Raw genomic sequence first — 20,543 nt, 5'->3', positions numbered from 1 at the left:
TTACCATTTATTAAAATGTAATGGATTCACTTGTTTACTTTCACACAAAGAATTTAATTGTGGCTGACTCTTTAATGCTGTGGGACACAGAACACCCTCTGTGTTTTTCACTGGTGATTGATATTTTGATTTTATAGTAATCAGTGCTTAAAACAGTGCTTCATATAAACACATAGGGAAAACATGGCGAAAGGATGTGTAGGCCCATTTCATAAATGTGTTGGAAATTCCTAATCCCAAGACAAAATTAATTTAGCACTTTTTGTATTTGTGCTTCTAAAAGATGTATGTATTTATTTTTTTTACTTATGTGTATGTGTGTATGCTTATGTGAGTTTATGTGCACCATATCCATGCAAATACCCTTGGAGGACGGAAGAGGCCGTTGGATACCCAGGAACTGCAGCAGCAGGTGTTTGTCAGTTGCCCTATGTAGATGTTGGGACCCAATTCCAGGTTGTGTACAAGAGCACTGTGTGTTCTGAGTACACAGAGCTCGGCCACCGAGCTGTCTCTTCAGCCCCTGTTTAGCAATATTTAAAAGAAGCTCAGGTCAGCAACTCCAGCAGCAGTTTTAAAAACCAAGCAGTCTAACACGGTCAAAACATACATTAATTTAATACTTGCACGCTGAGGAATGATTGCAGGAAAATATAAAACGCCATTGTTTTCTTTATAATTCAACCATTGTTCTTATAAGAGCAGAAAACTTGGTGCAGTACAAACACTGCAGTTCATAAGATACAGTAGTCTCAGATCTGAGCCCACGTGTTCAGGCGGTATTCACTGGCACCCGTGAGACGGCGTGCACAGCGCTAAGTGAGGACCTTGTGTGTTCAGAACCAAGGTTTCAGTGAAGTCTCGGGCAACACGGGTGAGGCTCAGAATCACCTCAGGCTCGTTGTGTGCTTGCTTTTGATTTAACTTGGCTATGGTGTGTTCAGGAACTTTCCATTGCCCAATTTTCTGCAGCTCCAACATTTGGTTATTATGAACCCCCATGTGGGGGTCACAGTCCCCAGTTTAAGAAGCAAATCATCCGAGAAAGAGGCGATGTTCACTCCTCAGAGTTGTGGAGGCTGGGGGGACCGAGGCCAGGAAGCCAGCTTGGTCGGGTTCCGATGAGGGTGTTCCTCTGGCGGGAAGAGGGAAAACAAGCTCTCTCCTGCACTTGAATGACCAAGAGGCTCCGTTCCCACACACCACAGCTTTCCTGCATGGAAAGTCACGACAATGTGGAGAGGTCACTACAGCCCTTTGCAAGTTGTGAGCCTTAAGCAGCTAAGAAAGGTAGACCCAGACATTGGCACCAAAGAGAGGTGGCAGGCTTTGCATCCTTGGCAAATCTTTTTGATGTCCTTTTTGACACTGTTTGAATCAAGATTCTGGTTCGTACCTCATGGAAATGGTTAGGAAACACAGAAAAGCCCAAAGAAGACTAAAAATTACAAGTATTCTTTCCATCTGGAGATGATAAGTTTACAGCATTTTCTATAAAATGGTGACTACATAAGTCTAGTGATCAGCCCTTGAGCATTTACTGTTGGACTTGCCAAAGCATTTTTGGCTCAAACATATTTATCTGGATCTCTACCTTCCTTCTTTCCTTCCCTGTTTTCTGTCTACTTATACTTCCTTTTTCAGTAAAGTTCAAGTGGATGCAAAAGTCGGGCACTGCCTTGTGCGTGTAAGACCTGGGGTTGATGACTGTCTACTCCTTGGCTCATCTTCTTTCTCTCTCCTTCCACACTTCTCGTACCTCAACTTGGCTTCTTTTTCTTTCTCTCTCTTTTTTTTTTTTTTTTTTTTTGGTTTTTTGAGACAGGGTTTCTCTGTGTAGCCTTGGCTATCCTGGACTCGCTTTGTAGACCAGGCTGGCCTCGAACTCACAGCGATCCGCCTGCCTCTGCCTCCCGAGTGCTGGGATTAAAGGCGTGCGCCACCATGTCCGGCTTAAAGCTCATCTCAAATATCATTTCACTTGTAATTTATTTATCTGTATATATCATTAAGAGGTTAAAAAGCACAATACCGTTTTCACAGTTAAAAATAATTTCAGCGTTATTCATTCAGTGTTGAAGACTAATCATGTCCTGTTCTTGTAGCAGTTGGTTAATTGTATTTTTAAAATTTTCCATTTTCATAAGTGTGTTTTACTGTGTTGCAGGGTGAGTGCATGTGAGTGCATGTGAGCGCATGTGAGTGCATGTGAGTGCATGTGCAGGCATGAACTTGATGTCAGAATCCTCCCCACCTCGGTTTTTCAAGACAGGGTCTCTCTGTGTAGCCTTGGCTGTCCTGGACATACTTTGTAGACCACACTGGCCTCGAACCCACAGAGATCTGCCTGCCTCTGCCTCCCGAATGCTGGGATTATAGGCATGCGCCACCATGCCCGGCTTGAGGAAGGGTCTCTTAATGAAGCCCCAAGTGCAATGATATGGCAGCATACTTTGGGGATCCCCTAGAAGTTGGCTGCCACGCCCACTGAGCAGTTAAGTGGGTTCTGGGAGTCCAAACTCGCATCCTCCTGCTTACCCAGCAAGGAAGCCACTGAGCTGTCTCCCCAGTCCAAGAGTTAATTCATGGTCCTTGTAGCAGTGTGTGTGCAAATCTATAATTTATTCCCACCCTTCTCCTGTCTTGTGCTTAATTTGTTGAAGAAATCAGGTTACTTGTCCTGTAGTATTTTCTACATTTTGAAAACATCTTTACGTGGTGTGTGTGTGTGTGTGTGTGTGTGTGTGTGTGTGTGTGTGTGTTTGTGTGTGTGTGTGTGTGTGTGTGCGCGCGCGCGCGCACGCGCTTGTGGGCACACAGATGCCAGGGTGGTGGTGGGAGGTCAGAGGACAATGCTCAAGTGTCAGTATTCTCTTTCTACCGTGTGGCTTCTTGGGATTGATCTTAGGTCATCAGGTTTGGTAGCCAGAGCCTTACCACTGCCTGTGGCCCCCCTACCCCTCCTGAGCCATCTCACTGCCCCACATTTATCTAACTTTTTACAATGAAATACCAGCAATTACCTACTAGGTCTGCTTCTGAGAAATCCCCGGAAGACTTCTGCCTCTGCACGCTAAAAGACTTACGTGCAAAAGAAGGCTCGAAGCAGCATTTTATTTTATCTGTTTTTTCCACACAATACATTTTGATCATCTTTTCCCCTCCTCCAACTTCTCCCCTATCAAGCCCCATGTCCCCATCCACCAGCCCATGTTCTTTCTCTCTTCCTCCTGAAATGAAATGAAACAAAACAAAAAGTGAAATCAGGACAAACAAAACCCAACAGGACAAACAAAAACAAAAACAAAAACAAAAACAAAAAAACCCCAAAACAGCCAAGAAGAAACAAAAAGCCCAGCCCCCAAGAACATAAATAAACAAAAACAAAAAACCCAAGACAAACCCAATACGCATTTTTATTGTTTTGTGTTGGCCAGCCACTCCTGGGACTTACGCTGGAGTGTGCCTGATGTGCCTAGTGACTTTCCATTGGAAGAGGCTGATTTTGGAGCAACATTTTAAAAGCAAAACCTTCCCTGCATAACCAACACGTACAGTTAGACATGGATCACTGACAGCACCCTGGGGCCCTCTGAGTGCTTCAGCACCGTGTGGTTTTTTTGTCCACTCTCACCTTCTACCTTTGAGTTCATCATTAGTTTCCATTTTCTATAGCCTTAGTGCTTGCTTTGCATTTTTTAAAAATTTATTTTTTATTTTGTGCTCATTGGTGTTTTGCCTGCATATGTGTCTGTGTTAGGGCATTAGATCTCCTGGAACAGGAGTTACACACAGTTGTGAGCTGCCATGTGGGTGCTGGGAATTGAACCTGGGTCATCTGGAAGAATATTTATTTTTATTATTTTTAGTTATGTGCAGGACTGTGTGCCTGTATGTAACACCTGGTCCCCCTGGAGCTGGATTACAGACTGTGAGCTGCCTGATGTGGGTGCTGGGAACTGAACCTGGGTGCTCTGAAAAGGCAGCAAGTGCCCTTAACTGCTGAGCCATCTCTCCAGCCCCCTGCTTTGAAGTTTTATATATAATATTTCTGCATGCTTATTCCTAGCCATGTACTTAATTCTATACCTTTATGCTTATACGTGTGTGTGTGTGTGTGTGTGTGTGTGTGTGTGTGTGTGTGTGTAAAATCATATACCTGTAGTCTTCTAAGTGTGCTTTTCTTATGTTTTTGAGATTCAGCCATTTGTTTGTGTATAGTGTGGTTCATTGTTTTTCACTGTTGTGTAATATTGATTTCAGGAATGCACCCAGCTTATCTTTCCATTCTTGGATGATAGGTCGTGCTTAGCTTTCTCTGAGACAGCACTGCTGGAGACCTCACACATGTCTGCTGTGCGTATGGGCGACTTCTTTCTAGGGTGTCCCTTGGGCACAGAACTGCTGGTTGTAGAACACGCATATCTTCAGACCCTCTAGGTAAAGCCGATTGGTTCTGATGTGGGGAGTTAGCTTAGGAGAGTTGCTTCTGTTGTACCCTGCTTAGAGTTTTTGTAATGACCAAGTTTTTTCTTTGTCTTTTAGATTTTGAGATGTAATGTTTTGTTTAACATTTTTGCCACTGATTTTTATGTGAGCCTGAACATTTTCTTTTTCATAGTGGGCTTGTCTGTTTTGGGAATCAATGTTTTTTTTAAAAGATCTATCTATTATTTATGTGGTATTCTGCCTGTATGGGAGCCTGCAGGTCAGAAGAAGGTGCTAGATCTCATTATAGATGGTTGTGAGTCACCATGTGGTTGCTGGGAATTGAACTCAGGACCTTTGGAAGAGCAGACAGTGCTCTTAACCTCTGAGCCATCTCTCCAGCCCTGGGATCAATACATTTGTATAGCAGTTTCCTGCGGAAGGCTTTGCCCTCATTCTGATCTCTCTAACCTTTACATGAGTGCTGGGATTCACTGCTTCTCTCCACGCCCTTAAAGTTCATGGTCCAGTTTGGCTTGTTGTTGCCGTTTATGCCGGCAACCATGTTGCCCTTTATGCGGGCAGCGGGCAGCCATGTTGCCATTTGTGCCTTGGTTCCTCTGGCTAGCATCCATGGTAAGATTCCCTGTATCATTTTTTATCACTGCCACGTGGTGGCTTAGTGCACGAATGTCATCGTTTATTAGCCTGCTTCATAGTGGATGGCTGGTTGGTCATTATTACTTTGGGGCCACGATGAACAACGCTGCTATGGATACTAAGTACATAAAATCTAGCTATAGAACCCATATTTCTCTAGGAAATTATACCATGTCTCATGAGAGTAGATTTATGAGATAACAGATCCAGATATGTTTATCAGTGATAACATTAGAATGTGTCTATCCCTCAAGACACTAGGCCAGTTTACACCCTGTGTGCGTGTTCTGTTTATTTTTTGCATCATGCATGTGTGCACACGTGTACACATTCTATTTATTTATTTGTTTGTTTACTTTTTGTATAGTGCATGTGTGCACACATCTGCACAGCTGGGCATAAATGGACACATATGGAGACCAAAGGAGCATGTCAGCTGCCTTCCCCTAGTTCTCTGCCTTAGTCCCTTGCCAAAGACTCTCTTACCCAGCCAGGGGCTTGCTGTTTCTCCCCCAGGCTGGTGGCTAGCAGGCTGCAGTGATCACTTAGTCCTCAGGCTCTAGGCACATATGGCCACGCCCACTTTTTATGCAGGTGCTAGAGGTCAGAGGTCTTCATGCTTGTGAGCAAGTGCTATGACCCCCACCCCCAGCCATCTCCTCCACATGTGTGTGAACAGCCTTAGCATCTCACCCCCTCCTCTAAGGTCACTTTTGCTGTCTAGTGGCTGTGTAAGTATTCTTACATCAGCGAGTGCCTTTCCAACACACACTGCCGAGTTAAGATACGAACGGTGCTCGCTTTGTTTCCCCGATTTCCCCCATAAAACCAGCTCTGAAGGACAAGATGAATAATCTGTTATATAATTGCAACCACAAAGCCCTGGGAAGGAAGTGCAGACTATCCCGTGTGCTTATGAGGCAGAAAGCAGAGCCGCGAGGCATTGTATTCTGTATGTGCAGCTGGGAAGCCTGCACCACATCTACAGCTGGCTCCTCCTTTGATGCTGCCTTTTAACACTGTTAGCATATCCATCTTGGCGGCATTATGTGCGGATTTTCAGGAGGACTCTGCTAATAGGCTCAGTCATATTTATGGCTTAAAAAAAGACCTACAAACAAATGTAAGTACTGCATTAAGCACCCATGCTGCAGAAGTTGCAATGTAGCCTCATTTCCTGAAGGGTTAGCCCAGACAGGAAGCTGCATCCAAAGAGTCTGCCCCATTCCTTAATCATAAGGAAGCATATGCTATAATGGCATTCTAGGTGTTTGTATGTTACGGTGTGTCTTTCCAGAGGACAGAGCAATCTTTTTATATTGATTTCAAATGTACGTATTGAGGCTGGAGAGGTGCTCAGCGGTTAAGAGTGCCTGCTGCTTTGGCAGAGGACACAAGTTTGGTCTCAGCACCCACGTGGCTGCTCACAACCCTCTGTAGCACCAGTTCTAGGGGGATCTAACGCCCCCTTCTGTCCTCTGTGGACACTGCATGTACATGATACATACAAGTAGGCAAAAACACTCATAAAATAACAATAGATGGAGAGATGACGTAGAGGCTCAGCTGCTTACTACTCTTGCTGGGGATCTGGGTTCGAACCCAAGCAGCTTACGATCATCTGTAACTCTAGTTTCCATGGGCCTGACACCCTCTTCTGGCTTCTACAGGCACCACGTGGGGCACAGACATCCATGTGTGTGAAACACCCCTATAACACAAAATAATAAAAGTAAAAGCAAAATGAAAACTCACATGTTTATTTATTATCATTTAAAGTGGTCTATGATGATGTATAAACTGGACTATGATTTGATGTTTTGAAACTGTACACAATATATAAAGCAAGTCTGAACAATCCACTATTTTAAATACTTATCATCCCTTTGTGGTGAAACATTCAAAACGCAGATAGAACGATCTTTAACATGCTCCCTCCCTCCAAAATTGATGAGATCATTTGATATATATATCTCCTCGCTTTCTCTGATTACTTAGATAATCCCGTCTATTTTCTTAGGTCCCAGAGCTGGACTGGCTCCTGGGAACCATTTAATGCTTGTCTTACCAGTGCCCAGGCATCTTCTGTGATGTCCCAGCCAGTTGGTCATCATCAACCAATGGACCCTGGCCAGAGGCAGGGAACCCGATCTCCCGAGGAAGCATTCCACTTTTAGCCAGCCCTAATTGTTAGAAAGCCCTGGACTTTCTAAGAAAGTGCATGGCCCCTGGGCTTTGCCTGCTGTCAGCCTTGCAGGATCTAGTAGACGCTGTGAAACTTTAGAACTTTGCTTTGGGAACGCCCTTCGAGCACTGTCCTAGGGTAGGCTGTGCGCGTGCACTCACTTTAGTCTGTTTGTGAAACCTCACAGTGGATTAAGCTGCCCTAGATCCTGAGTAACAAATGAGCCCCTGGGGCACCTTGCCTTTGTCCCTGCTTCATCCAGTTCCTGTCCCTCCAACTGTGGAAAACCTCCATGCCAGTCTTCATGTTCCAAAAAACAACGGCTGATTTTCTGCCAGGTTTGTCTTGGTAAAACTTTGCCTATGGTTTTTCCACCAGGTCTCTCTTGGTAAAGCGTTGCCTATGATTGCAGCGCAGATGCCAAGTGAAGGATTTATGGATTCAAATGGACTCCTCTGCTGTGGATCTGGAGGGGCTTAAAATAAGGGGTAATCAGAGCTCACTTGTCCTCATAACCTTGACAAGGGCACTTCTGAATTGAGGCTCCAGGATTTTCCACCGGAGTTTAACTGCTCCCTTGCTTGTCCCTTTGTTTGCGTCATAAGATTTATTAGGGCCAGTTGGAGCTTATTCTTGCTGTTGTTTATTTTAATTCTTTTTCTTTTTTAATGTAAAGCTGAATTTTTGCCTTGTAAGATCTGTGCCTTTTCAGAGCTTGTCTGTGGCTTTAAGGTATATTTCGATTTGTTGCTGGAGCCAAACCAATGTGCAAAGAACTATTTTATTAACAGTACTGACTCTATAGGTCTTATTGCTTAGTTATCAGAGGTTCACACTGCTCCAGCAGGGCTTCTGAGACCTGTACACAGGGAGCGTGGAGATTCTGAGGCTCGGCTTTCACATGGGCAGTAGAGGACACTTCCTCCAGTACATCCTCGGGTACCAGCCGGGGCGGTGTCATCACGGCAGAGACCTAAGGAGCACTCACCTTTCCCACTAACCCAGGAAAAGAATTGAGGAGTCAGAAGCACCCTTAAAGGTGACCTCTCTTGCTTATGATGCACACGTATGGCCTATAGGCTGCTTTCTTCTATGAACTGAGTTATAATTGTGAGCAAGCAGTGTTGTCTCTTCTTCTTCTTTTTCGAGGCAGGGGCATCAGGCTCAGAATTAAGAAACGAAAGGAGAAATGACTGTAGGCTGTTCGTGCTGAGAGTGTTGGAATCTCTGAGTGATGTGTTACCTTGGAGACAAGCTGTATTTTCCCTTAGACCAGACCCTTGTGTGGGAAAGAATATGCCTTCCTGGCAGCTTGCTTGAAGAAAAGAATCCCCCTTCAAAACCCTCTAACCACCCCCACCAACCAACAAGAAAAAAAAGAAAAATTCCCTCTTTATCAAAATTTTAAACACCTCCACAGTATTTTTCTTGACCATGCCTCACTCGAACTGTGAGTTCCTGGGGTGAGGACAGAAAAAAATGCAGATGGGATAGTGTACCAGGCTTTGATCTAAACCAACCTTACCCCCCTTTTCCAGGGCTGACATTATCGCTCTCATCCTGGGAGCTCTTTGCATTTAGAACTGAGAATGGTGCAACACCTTCCTTCAGTTTCCTTCCTTCCTCCTTTCTTTCTTTCTTTTTTGTTTTTCTTTTTTTGAGACAGGGTTTCTTTGTATAGACTTGACTGTCCTGGACTTGCTTTGTAGACCAGGCTGGTCTCGAACTCACAGAGATCCACTTGCCTCTGCCTCCCCAAGTGCTGGGATTATAGGTGTGCGCTAACACACATCTGACTCTTCAGTTTCTTAATGAGATTCCTACCTTTCTCCATAAGTGGTTAAACTGAAAAAGATTTATCTTTTCTGATCCCACGGGATATTTTGTTTCCCCGTCTCTTTGCACCCCATCCTATATAATTTTGGTGTGGTCTCACTTGGCTGTAGTATTTTATTTTCCTCCCAGAGAGGGGCTATTTCAGTTAAGAGAATGCTTTATCAATTTAAACATGTGAGCAAATATAAAAAGAGAAGTATGTATTAAAAAGAAAATGATTCCTGTTTCTGTCTCTGGGAGGCCACTGATTTCGATCTCTTTCCGTTTGCTCATCTTTTCCTCAGCTGAGTGATTCATGTAGTGTGTATTTATCATGTGCCTGTCGCATACTGGAGATTATGTCAGGTACTAAGCATGGCGCTTACAGAAGATGGTCCTTGCTCTTCTGTCCGCTAATATGCATGTTTAAACTGTGAATCCTTTTAAAACTGTAGCAGCAGCAGCAGCACTGCCACCACATCTCCAATGACATCACTGTCACCGACATCAGGCATGAGTCTTATTTAGAACGCCAAACAAAAAATGGCAATCGATCCACATCTTCATTCACACAAATACTCACCATGCTTGGTGATTTGACTTTCCACACGCTTTCTCTTTGGCTTAATGGGCCCTCTTCCTGCCAGGCATGATGGTGTAAACCTTTATTCCCAGCAGTTAGGAGGCAGAGGCAGGTGGATCTCTGAGTTCAAGGCCAGCCTGGACTACAGAGCAAGTTCCAGGACAGCTAGGGCTACCCAGAGACCTTGCCTCAAAAACAAACAAACAAATAGAAATATAAAAGAATTCTCTTCCTTTTGCCTCTATTCTTGAAGGTCTATTTGGGGGTGTATATGGATTGTGCATTGATAAGGTTTCCTTGGGCATAGCAAAGATGGTGTGCTCTGGCCTCCATGGAAGAGACCTTGACTGCTGGCTGAGCTGTTCTCTTCACCCAGGCAAAGACAACAGCCCGTGATCTCTTTCTGTCCGTCTCTACTGTTCTTCCTCCATGAACGTATTGGCTGTTTTCATTCTCCAAAACCTTTCAGTGCCTCCTTCTCATTTATGGTTATCCGAGTATATAACTACCTGGAGGTATCTATAGTTTTTTCTTGAATATTATTAATAAACTAGGGTCTTAGTTACTCCCAAAGCCAACCTTCTGAGCTTTAGTAAGGCAAATCGACTCATGTATAATGTCATACGGTTGTATCAATGCTCTCTTGTTTGCTATAAGTTACACTCAGCTCTGAGGCTGGAGTGCAGCTGCCCTGTATTATTAACACCCATGCAATATGTGTTGGCGTAGGGCAACTGATTGAGGTCGAGTCTGGCTGAGGTTGTGTGTGTGGCCAGCTGCCTTACGCAGGGCGTTTGCTGTAGATGAGCATCTGGGTTGAGAGCATATTCTGCTTTCTTCCTGGGTGCCGCCGGGTTAGCTGGGCTTAGCATCTTTATGGTGGTGGCAGAAGGGCAAGAGAGCAGTTTCATGGTTCTGGAGAGATGGAATTGCAGCTAAGAACCCTGGCTACTTCTTTAGATGACCCAGGTTCCGTTCCCAGCACCTGCATAGAAGCTTACAACTGTCTATAACTCCAGTTGCAGGGGACCCGACCTCCTCTCCTAGTCTGCAGGGGCAACAGAAACGCATGTAGTGCACAGACATCCATGTTGGCAAGATACTCGTATACATAAAATAATTTTTTTAAGGGGAAGCAGTTTTTACCAATGCTTGTCAACCTCTGCTGATAATGTGTCTCCTGAAGTCTCTCTGTCTGAGACAGGGTCCAGGGCTGCACTTGGATTCAAGAATGGGGCACAGCTGGGTGCTCTGGCACATGCCTGCCTGTCTATAGTCGCCTGAGTTCTAGCACTCATGGGGCTGAGGCATGATGACCAAGAGGTCAATTCAAGGCCAGGCTTGGCTGTGTAGTGAACCACTGCCTCAAAATATCATGCACGCACACACACACATACACAGACACAGACACAGACACACACACACACACACACACACACACATACACACACATAGACACACACACACACAGACACAGACACACAGACACAGACACATACACACACATATACACACATACACACATACACACATATGCACACACAAACACACAGACACATACACACACACAGACTCACAGACACACATATGCACACACAGACACACAGATACATACACACACAGACACACATATGCACACACAGACACACACAGACACATACACACACAGACACACAGACACATATATACACAGACACACAGACACACATATGCACACACATATACACATATACACAGACACATATACACACACACACACATAAACATATACACATACACACACATAAACATATACACATACACACACATACACATACACACATACACATACACACAGATACACATACACACATACACATACACACAGATACACACAGACATATACACACATACACATATACACATACACACATACACTTACACAGACACACACACACAGACACACACACACAGACACATAGACACACACACACATACACAGACACACACAGACATATAGACACACACAGACACAGACATACAGACACACACTCATACACACTTGGGGGTGTGATGACAGCAATGTCCTCTGCATGAGATGACCTGTCCTCACAGACTTGGACCTAAAGATGGCTTCTACCATAGTAGGAGTAAGCACTGCACACAGTTAAAGCAGGGGACAGGGGGCCTGGGGGACTGTCCATCTAGATATACACATACCTTTTAAACAGAGCTAGTGTGAATAGTTGCATAGCCAACTAATGAAACTACCATGTAGCAAACCGTTTCTAGCTCTGTGAACATTTAAGGTCATTAATAATTTTTCACCTCTCTTCCATTTACTGAACACTTTTTTTTTTTTTTAAAGATAGGGTCTCACTATGTATTAGCTCTGGCTCTCCTGCACTTACTATGTAGACCAACATGCCCTCAAATTCTGCTTATCTGCCTCTTAAGTGTTGACATTAAAGCTGTGTACCACTACACCTTGGTTGTTTTGTTTTGTTTTGCTGTTAAAGACCATGTAATACTGGCCAGTATTGAACTTTCTATGCAGATTCAAGCTCACAGAGATCCACTTGCCTCTGCCTCCCAAGTCCTGGGATTAAAGGCTCCACTAACTGGTCCTGACCACTTACTTGTTAAAGCTCTCTGCATGTGTTATCTTACGTTATAGCAGTCTTAGGAGACGCTAGTCTTAGCCCAATAAGGAAACAGGCATAGGGAGTCTAAGTAACTGGCCTCAATCCATTCACCTTTTACTAGGGGGCAGCCCCTATTCTTACGTTTCCTGTAATAGTGTCAGAGAGTGTGTCTACAGCTCTGAGTATGTCTCCAGGTAATTTTTCTAGAATCTGTAATTATGGGGTCATTGTTGCTCTCTCTCCCTCCACCATAATATTTTTATTGATTATTTGGGAATTTCACATAGTGTACCCTGATCACACCTACTTCCCAGTCCTGTCAGGGCTGCTCCCATTACCCTTGTGACCCTCCTCAAAGAAAAAGAAGGAAGAAGAAGAAGAAGAAGAAGAAGAAGAAGAAGAAGAAGAAGAAGAAGAAGAAGAAGAAGAAGAAGAACGAGGAGGAGGAAAAGGAAGAGGAGGAGGAGGAGGAAGAGGAAGAGGGAGAAAACAAAAATCAAGTCCGATTTGTGTTGTCCATATACCCACTTAGAACATGGTCACACACTGTTACCTTTTAAATGAGTGTGGTCCTCACCTTCCCACTGGTGGACTGAACACTTCAAGTTTGTTGCTGGATCAGCTCATCGCTCCCCAGCCACCAGCAAAACTGTAAAACCTCAGGGTTGTTGTTGAGTGAGTCAGCGAGCTTTGACAGACACGTGAAGTGTTGGGGGAGCAACTGGGACCAGTGAGCTGGTTAAGCCGAGGGCGGCCTGCATCACAACAGGCTGTGTGACCAGCTCAGGAATGACGGCGCTGGACTCTACATATGGTGTCCACATTTGAAGAACAGCTCAACGGGACCTGGCATGACAGCCCAGCTCCCTGGTCCCATGGTGCTTGAACAGGCACCGGAGGAAAGGAGTGACTTGAAGGAACTGGACTTAGTGAAGGGCCACTGTGTGGGTGGAGGTTTCCTATCTCTTGTCCCTTCTGTGTCCCCATGCTCTGCCAGTGTGGGCTACGTCGATGCCTGCCTGGTACTTACTGGTTGCAACGATGAGGAAAATGGCTGGAGAGCAAGGGAAGCCTGGCTGAGCTTTAATTACTGAGTTTTGAATCAGAATTGCAAAAGGGATGGAGTTGAATTGGGAATCTGGGGTTGGGTTGGGATTGTTCTGAAGTAACTGGTTTGGCACGAGTGACCTTCACTGCTGTCATGTGTCGGGCTACCTATAAATGCTCAAAGTTTTAGCAATGGTGTCTGCTGTGTATTTTGTACCTAAACCCCACTCCCCCCCCCCTTTTTTTTTTTTTGCTTCAGGTGAGTAGCAAAGATGAAGATTTTCTTGACCTCTCCGTTGATGTGGAACAGAACACCTCCATCACCCACTGTCTGAGGTAACGGCTTGCATTCTGCCTGGGGGCTTGAGCTTTTGCCCCGGTTAGTAAACATGGAAGGGACACCTTTGTCCCTCACAACCGTCCCCGCTTTTATACCAATACAGCCTTATTATTTCCTATTTCTTCTTCCCCGAGAGATTTAAATGTAAACACATGGTCTGGAGAGAAGGGTCTTAGTCCTGTCCTGTGCCCAAGCCACAAGAATGAAGGTCAAAAATCACCAAGCTCTTAAGATCTGGCCACTTCTGGCTGGGGACCCTGGGGACACTAAGGGCAGGAGACTGCCCTATAGCGTGGCTTCTGGTGAAGGTAGGGGTGGGTTTTCCTAATGAACAGTCGCCTTGGCTTGTCTTGACAGGACATCTTAGAATGTCATAACAAGGCTCTGCTGGTTTGTGTCAGAAAGAGTCAGGAGACAGCGCTTGCTGGGAGGGGGGTTCTTGGCTCACATGGGGTGTGAGAAGTTGTATGACTTCGGGGCTAGTGGCTTTTCCACTCACTGCCCGCTTCCTCCCTCTCCACTCTCAGTGAGGAGCAAGCCAGGACGGTTTGCAATGTGTTTTGCAGGCTGGCCTCTTTTCTTCAGCTTGGCTCTGTCAAGGGGCTGGGTTCTCAATATGCCTGTGAAAACAGACCGGTCTTTGGATCTCCTTAGCATTTTATACCTATAGTGGGTGCCTGATGCACTTGGCTGGAAATACAGAAAGTTGTCCCAACTTTAATCCTGTGGGGAAGGACATTGCCTGGTCACTGGCTTGGTAGACCGGTTTGAGGCGGTTCTGCTGTTCTCTCTGCCTCATGGGAAATCCCTGGGCTGTTTGAAGGGAGGTGGCAGTAGCTGTAGCATCGAAACCGGATAGATAAAGTGCTGCGTGGCGAGTTGTGACTTCACACATGTTGTGGTGAACTGAAGCATAGATTGCTGTCTCCATGGTGCAATGGGAATGTCGGGTCCAGTTTCCCCAGTAAAGGCAAAGTGGAGTTGGTTAGAGATGCAAAGCTGGCTTAGGAGAGTGTGGAATAGCTCTCACATTGATTGCTTTTCTCAGCACTATGAATATATATATATATATATATATATATATATATATATATATATATATAATGTGTATATATAATGTATATATATATATAATGTGTATATATATATATAATGTGTATATATATATATATATAGTGCCTGACAAAAAAGGCAACTGAAGGAAAAGGGTTGATTTCGGGTCACAGTGTGAGTCTTCACCATGGAGAAGGCATGGTGGCAGGAGCACAGGGCAGCCAGTCACACAACGTCCACAGCTAGGAAACAACGAAGTGAGCGCTCACATTCAACTCACCTCCTTTTAAAAAAATTTCTGTCTTTATTTGGTCCTAGAGCCCGATGCATGAGATGGTGCTGTCTGCGTTCATTTGGGCCATGTGTTCCCAGTTACCCCCACAGCTACCCCCAGAAGCACATTTCCTAGGTACCTTTAAGTCCAGTCAAGTTGATAATGGAGGTTAGCCTCATAGCTCTCACACTGGCCTTTTCAGTCCATCAGATTCCTATTTGAATGGACAACCCAGGCCAGTCTTCCCGATAAGTTCTCCATAGCTTTATATTACCCCTAAGTTAGGTCTTGGCCGGCTCACCTGCACCTGCCCTCAAGTGTCCTAACGAGAAGTTGGCCAGCTGTTGTCCTTCACCACCGAGAGCTCTGTGATGGGGCCACAGCGTCCATTCCTCTGTCACAAGTGCAGCACACCCAGGGGTGGGTAACACAAGCAGACCCATTAGCTGGGTTTGGTTGGTTGGCTGTTTTCCCTGCCAAATACATCTTTGGATTAAGGCATCATAGCAGCACACACCTTCTACACTTGGTAAGTAGAGGCAGGCTGAATTTTGTGAGTTGAAGGCCAGCCTGGTATACATAGTGAGTTCCATGATAACCAGAATCACATAGATAAAGGAAAAAAATAAATAAAGTCTTTGAATTGGGAGAAGGGATGACTGTGACTCAATTTGTATTAAATCCATTTTATTTGTTTTTTAGTTGGAGCTCTCTCTTTTTAAAATTTTTTTCTTAAAGATTTTATTTATTTATTTTATGAATAGTACACTATCTGCATGTGCTCCTGCAGCCAGGTGAGGGCATCAGATCCCAGTATAGATGGTTGTGAGGCACCATGTGTTCACTGGGAATTGAACTCAGGACCTTTGGAAGAGCAGACAGTGCTCTTATCCACTGAGCCATCTCTCCAGGCCCAGTTAGGAGCTCTTTAACATCCCCTGTATCAATGTTTTATGATGCCATGTTTCTGTCTTTCATCTATTTTAATGATTGTTAAGGAGTCAAGCTGAAATCCTGGGACCTGAGTAAGTGCCTGATCTCCTCCTTCCAGAAGGGGTTTGGGTGGCAGATCCCAATGTATTCTCACTGAACTTTTGCCCCCAGAAAAATGGTGTAAATAACCTTAAAATCTAGAAAACAGATCAAGAGAAGCCATGAACCCATACTGTTAGTTGTCTGAGCCAAACGCTTGTACTTTGTACCACGTCCTAGGCAGGATGATCAGCCTGCCGCTGAGGGTTCTAAGAAAGAGGCTGGGCCGTGTCTCCTGTCTCCTGTTGTGCCCCGCCCCCTCTGAAAAGCTCAGGATTTAAAAGGGCTCCCTCCCATCGTCCCCCTCTCACTTGAAATCCTCTCTGGCCAGGAGGTGACCAGGTGTTCCAGCGAGTGACCTTTGAACCCTCTCAGAACTCTCTCCATGTGAAAACTGATCTTTAGGAATCTTGTATCCACCTGTTTTGAGAAACTCAAGTTTATGTCCCGAGCCTACACACACATCGTCACTCCTGCTGCTTGTCACGTGCATCTCTCTTCTGTGCAGCTGACCTGTACCTTAGTTCTGGTCATTAGTGACATATGGAATTTCCCGGGATGTGACTGACACTCATGGATTTTTTTTAGTTAACATACTAAGTAATGTGCGTTGTTATGGCATTTTCAGACATCATAGTTTGTCCTTACTTAGCCACCCTCCTCCCCTGTCGTCTCGTCTCACCTGCTCCCTTTTCTTGGTTTCAGTCTCTCCTCAATTCTCTCTTCTGCTTTCATGTCACATCTATCTCGTCACCTTGTTATTTCCGTCCTGCCTCCCGTCCATTACGGCTCTTCCTCCCTTCATAGACCTTTATCTGTTTTCACGACACAACACAACACACACACACACACACACACACACACACACACACACACACCACATTTTCTTTATCCGTTCATTTGTCAATAGACACCTAGGCTGGTACCATGTGTTGTGAACAGTGTAGCAGTCCTCGTGGTTGCACGAGCGTCTCTGTGGTGTTAGGCTGGCTCTGTGTAAAGCTGGTTTCCTGTGTTGTGAATAGCGTAGGGACTGGGGTGGATACACCTGTGTCTCTGAGGTGTTCTGACTTCAGTGTCCTTCAAGTATGAACCCAGGAGTGGTAAGCTGGGTTATACATTTTATTTTATTTTATTTTATTTGTGTGTGTGTATTTGAGGAACCTCTATACGTATTTCCACAGTGTATGTCCTCCCTCCCTCCCTCCCTCTGTTCCACCTCCTTCTTTTTCTCTTTCTCTTTCTTTAACATTCAAGTCAGTCAGTGGTTCTCAGACCTTGGCGCATATATCAGAATCACCTGGATAGCAGTAAAAATCGAGGCATAGTAGACATTAAGAACTCCAGTGAGAGCCGGGCGCTGTGGCGCACGCCTGTAATCCCAGCACTCAGGGAGGCAGAGGCAGGCAGATAGGTGACTTCGAGGCCAGCCTGGTCTACAAAATGAGTCCAGGCCAGCCAAGGCTTCACAGAGAAACCCTGTCTCAACAAAACAAAGCAAAGCAAAACAGTACTCCTGTTAGTCTGGGCTTCCGCCTCTAATGCATGTTCTGGTGATTCTGGTGCCACCGAACGGTGAGGGGCGCCGTTCCCATTCTGCCGTCTTACTTGGGTCAGTGGACCAGCACCGTTGACACAGGTTGGGATGTTTCCAGAAATGTAGCCTTTAGAATCAGAGTCTGTATTTTGACCAGATTCCTCAGGAGCCTCATTTGCGTGCTAAACGTCTGGGTGGCCCTGGAACGGCTGGTCTCCACCCAGGCAGCTCAGTGGGATTTTTGAGACGAGACCGTGGAGCCCAGGCATGCCCGGGTTTTACCTGGAGGGGGTCTGATGGCCTTGACTGCGGTGAGAGTGGAAGGTGGGATGAGTATCAATTGAGATTGCGTTCAAACCGTGGAGCCCTTGGCCTGGAGTGATGGCTCAGCGCTTAAGCGCGCTGGCTGTTCCTGCCGAGGACCTCAGTTCAGGCCCCAGCCCCACCTTTTACTCCAGCTCTATGGGATCTGATGTCTCTGGATGTCTCTGCACCCGAACTTGCCGTGCAAACCCACGCAGCACCGCAAGCCTAAATACAGACAGTTAAAAACAAAGCAGATCTTCAAAAAAGAAACACAAAAGCCCTCGGAGGGCAGTGCTGAGGTGCAGCCAGGAAGCCACGGGGAGGGAAGACATTCAAAATGCGGTAACTTCCTGTTTCTTTTCTTTGGTTTTTGATTGATTGATTTATTTATTTAGTTGGTTAGTTAGTTAGTTTCATTGTTGTTTTGTTGTCCTACCCCAAGACACGGTTTCTCTCTATAGCCCTGGCTATCCGGGAACTGGCTGTGTAGACCAGGCTGGCCTTGAACTCAGTGAGCTCCACCTGCCTCCGCCTCTGAGCTGGGATTAAAGGTGTGCACCACCACTGCCCAGCACTTAATTTTGGTTTTGAGACAGGATTTCTCTCTGACCAGGAAACTTACTAACTCAGCTCCTCTGGCTTGCAGGGAGTTCCCGGGATCTGCTTTATAACCACCCTCCCATGCACTGCTATTACAGACTGTGTGCTACCCCATCAGTTGGCTCTTACATGGGTGTCAGGGACCAAACCCAGGTCCTCACTCTATGTGAAGCAGGTATTTTATTAACTAAGCCTTCCTCCAAGTCCTCAAGTATCACATTTTCTGATGCTTAACTGGTGGAATTTGAGGGCTGGGATCTAGATGGCTGAGCAAAGCCTAGAGCGCATGGTTACAGTGTATGTTGACAGCCTGTGACCACTTTCGAGATGAGCCACACGGTTTACCTGTGTGCTTCTCCTGAAGTGTCATGAAGATCACCAGAGGCATTGCCTAAGACTTTTTCTTTCTCCCAGCTCTGAAGTGGGGAAAGTGGACATGAGTTCCCATCCTAACCAAGAAGCTGTCTCCAACTGACAGTCACTTGCAAAGGAAAACTTTCTTTTCTTCAACAGAGCGTCATTAGATATACAAACCACATTTAGACATGGCCAACACGAAATGAATCAATGATATTTTAATAGAATTTTTTTGTTTCATATTGCTTTGTTTGGGCATTAAAATCTTTATTTATTCATTATGTATACAGCGCTCTGCCTGCATGTACACGTGCAGGCCAGAAGAGAGCACCATAGCTCATTATGATGGTTGTGAGCCACCATGTTTTTGCTGGGAATTGAACTCAGGACCTCTGGAAGAACAGCTAGTGCGCTTAACCTCTGAGCCATCACTCCAGCCCGTGCCCACCCCCCTTTTTAATCTTACTGGTCTTTTTCTTGTTGTTGTTTATTTTTATATGGTTTCTGATTTTTGTGTTTTATGGGGGTTTTGTTTTGTTTTGTTTTACTGTGTGTGTCTGTATGTGTTGTGTGTGTGTGTTTTCTCATGATGTTTTTTGATTTTTTAAAATTCTGGTTTGTTTTCTTTGTGTGTCTGTTTTCTAGAGAGAGAAGGAGGTGTGGGATTGGTTGGTGGGAGGCGAGGAGGCTCTAAGAGGAGATGGGAAAGGCACACTGTGATCAGAACTGTGGCATGAATTTTCAAGAAAAAAAAAAAAGGAATTTTCTCTTCTAAGTCAGTATTGGTTTTATTTTATGGTCTAGATTAAGACTCTAATTGAGGCCAGCAATTGATGGCATGGTGACGCTTGCTGCCAAGCCCCACAAACTGAGTTCAATCTCCAGGTCCCATGTGATGGAAGGAAAGAACAAATTCCCATAGGTTGTCCTCTGAACTCCACACATGTGTGCCCCCCCCCACATATATACACATAATTAAAAAAAAAAGACTTTAGTTGAACGGTACAAAGTCTGCATGTTCCTTGAGCATGCTAGTTAGTTGTCTGCTGTGCTGTATGGGAAAACACCCTCCCGCCCAAGAATGGCTTCTTCCACTTAGGCTGGGTATGTCTCCATAAAGCTGTCAAATTTCTGTATAAAGCCATGCATTTCTTGTTACATTTGTTCCCATGGTGAATCTTAAAATAATGTTTGATTGCTACTACGACCCTTTTTAAAAGCGACACAGAGTGCTCTATTCTTCCCTAGCCTTCTGTGTGCCTCGGTAGTTTATCCAAAGTTCTAGAAAGATCTCTCCATTGCCTCGTGCCTGTTTTAACTTGGCCTTGGAAAACCTCCCCAGCCTTTCTTGCTTGCTTCGTTTTATATATATATATATTGTTGTGAGAGACAGAACCTCCTTATGTAGTCGAGGCTGGCCTCGACCCTCCTGACCAGAGCCTCTGAGTGCTGCCCTCCCAGGGGTGCCACGGCATCACGCTCTGCACTTTGGTTCGGAGAACTAACAGAGCAAACTCACAGGCCTGCTCTGCTTCCATTCCTGCGGGGCTGGCTCCCCACTGGCCGGCCTTCCCTTTCCGCTTTTCAGGTTCACTGCCATGACAGCGTCACACTTTTTATTGTAGCGTTATTTTCCTCCTCCTCCTCTTTCCTTCTTCCTTCCTTCCTTTCTCTTTCTTTCTTTCATTCTTTCCTTCATTCT

General features: G+C 45.2%; 1 protein-coding gene across 3 annotated transcripts in view; it reads left to right on the top strand.

The window, feature by feature from the left end:
- USP46 (ubiquitin specific peptidase 46) overlaps window positions 1-20,543 on the top strand; it is a 71,629-nt gene that overhangs the window by 38,076 nt on the left and 13,010 nt on the right. For all 3 annotated transcript variants that reach the window (XM_084759726.1, XM_084759728.1, XM_084759727.1), the window contains exon 5: window positions 13,602-13,678. In XM_084759726.1, coding sequence (XP_084615852.1) covers window positions 13,602-13,678 — 77 coding nt within the window. The remainder of the gene's footprint in view (window positions 1-13,601; window positions 13,679-20,543) is intronic.

The sequence above is a fragment of the Acomys minous genome (assembly GCF_964271855.1).
Source record: "Acomys minous genome assembly, chromosome: 15".
In the NCBI taxonomy this organism is placed as follows: domain Eukaryota; kingdom Metazoa; phylum Chordata; class Mammalia; order Rodentia; family Muridae; genus Acomys; species Acomys minous.
Note: the sequence above shows the minus strand (reverse complement) of the source record. Positions and strands in the feature narration are given on the sequence as shown.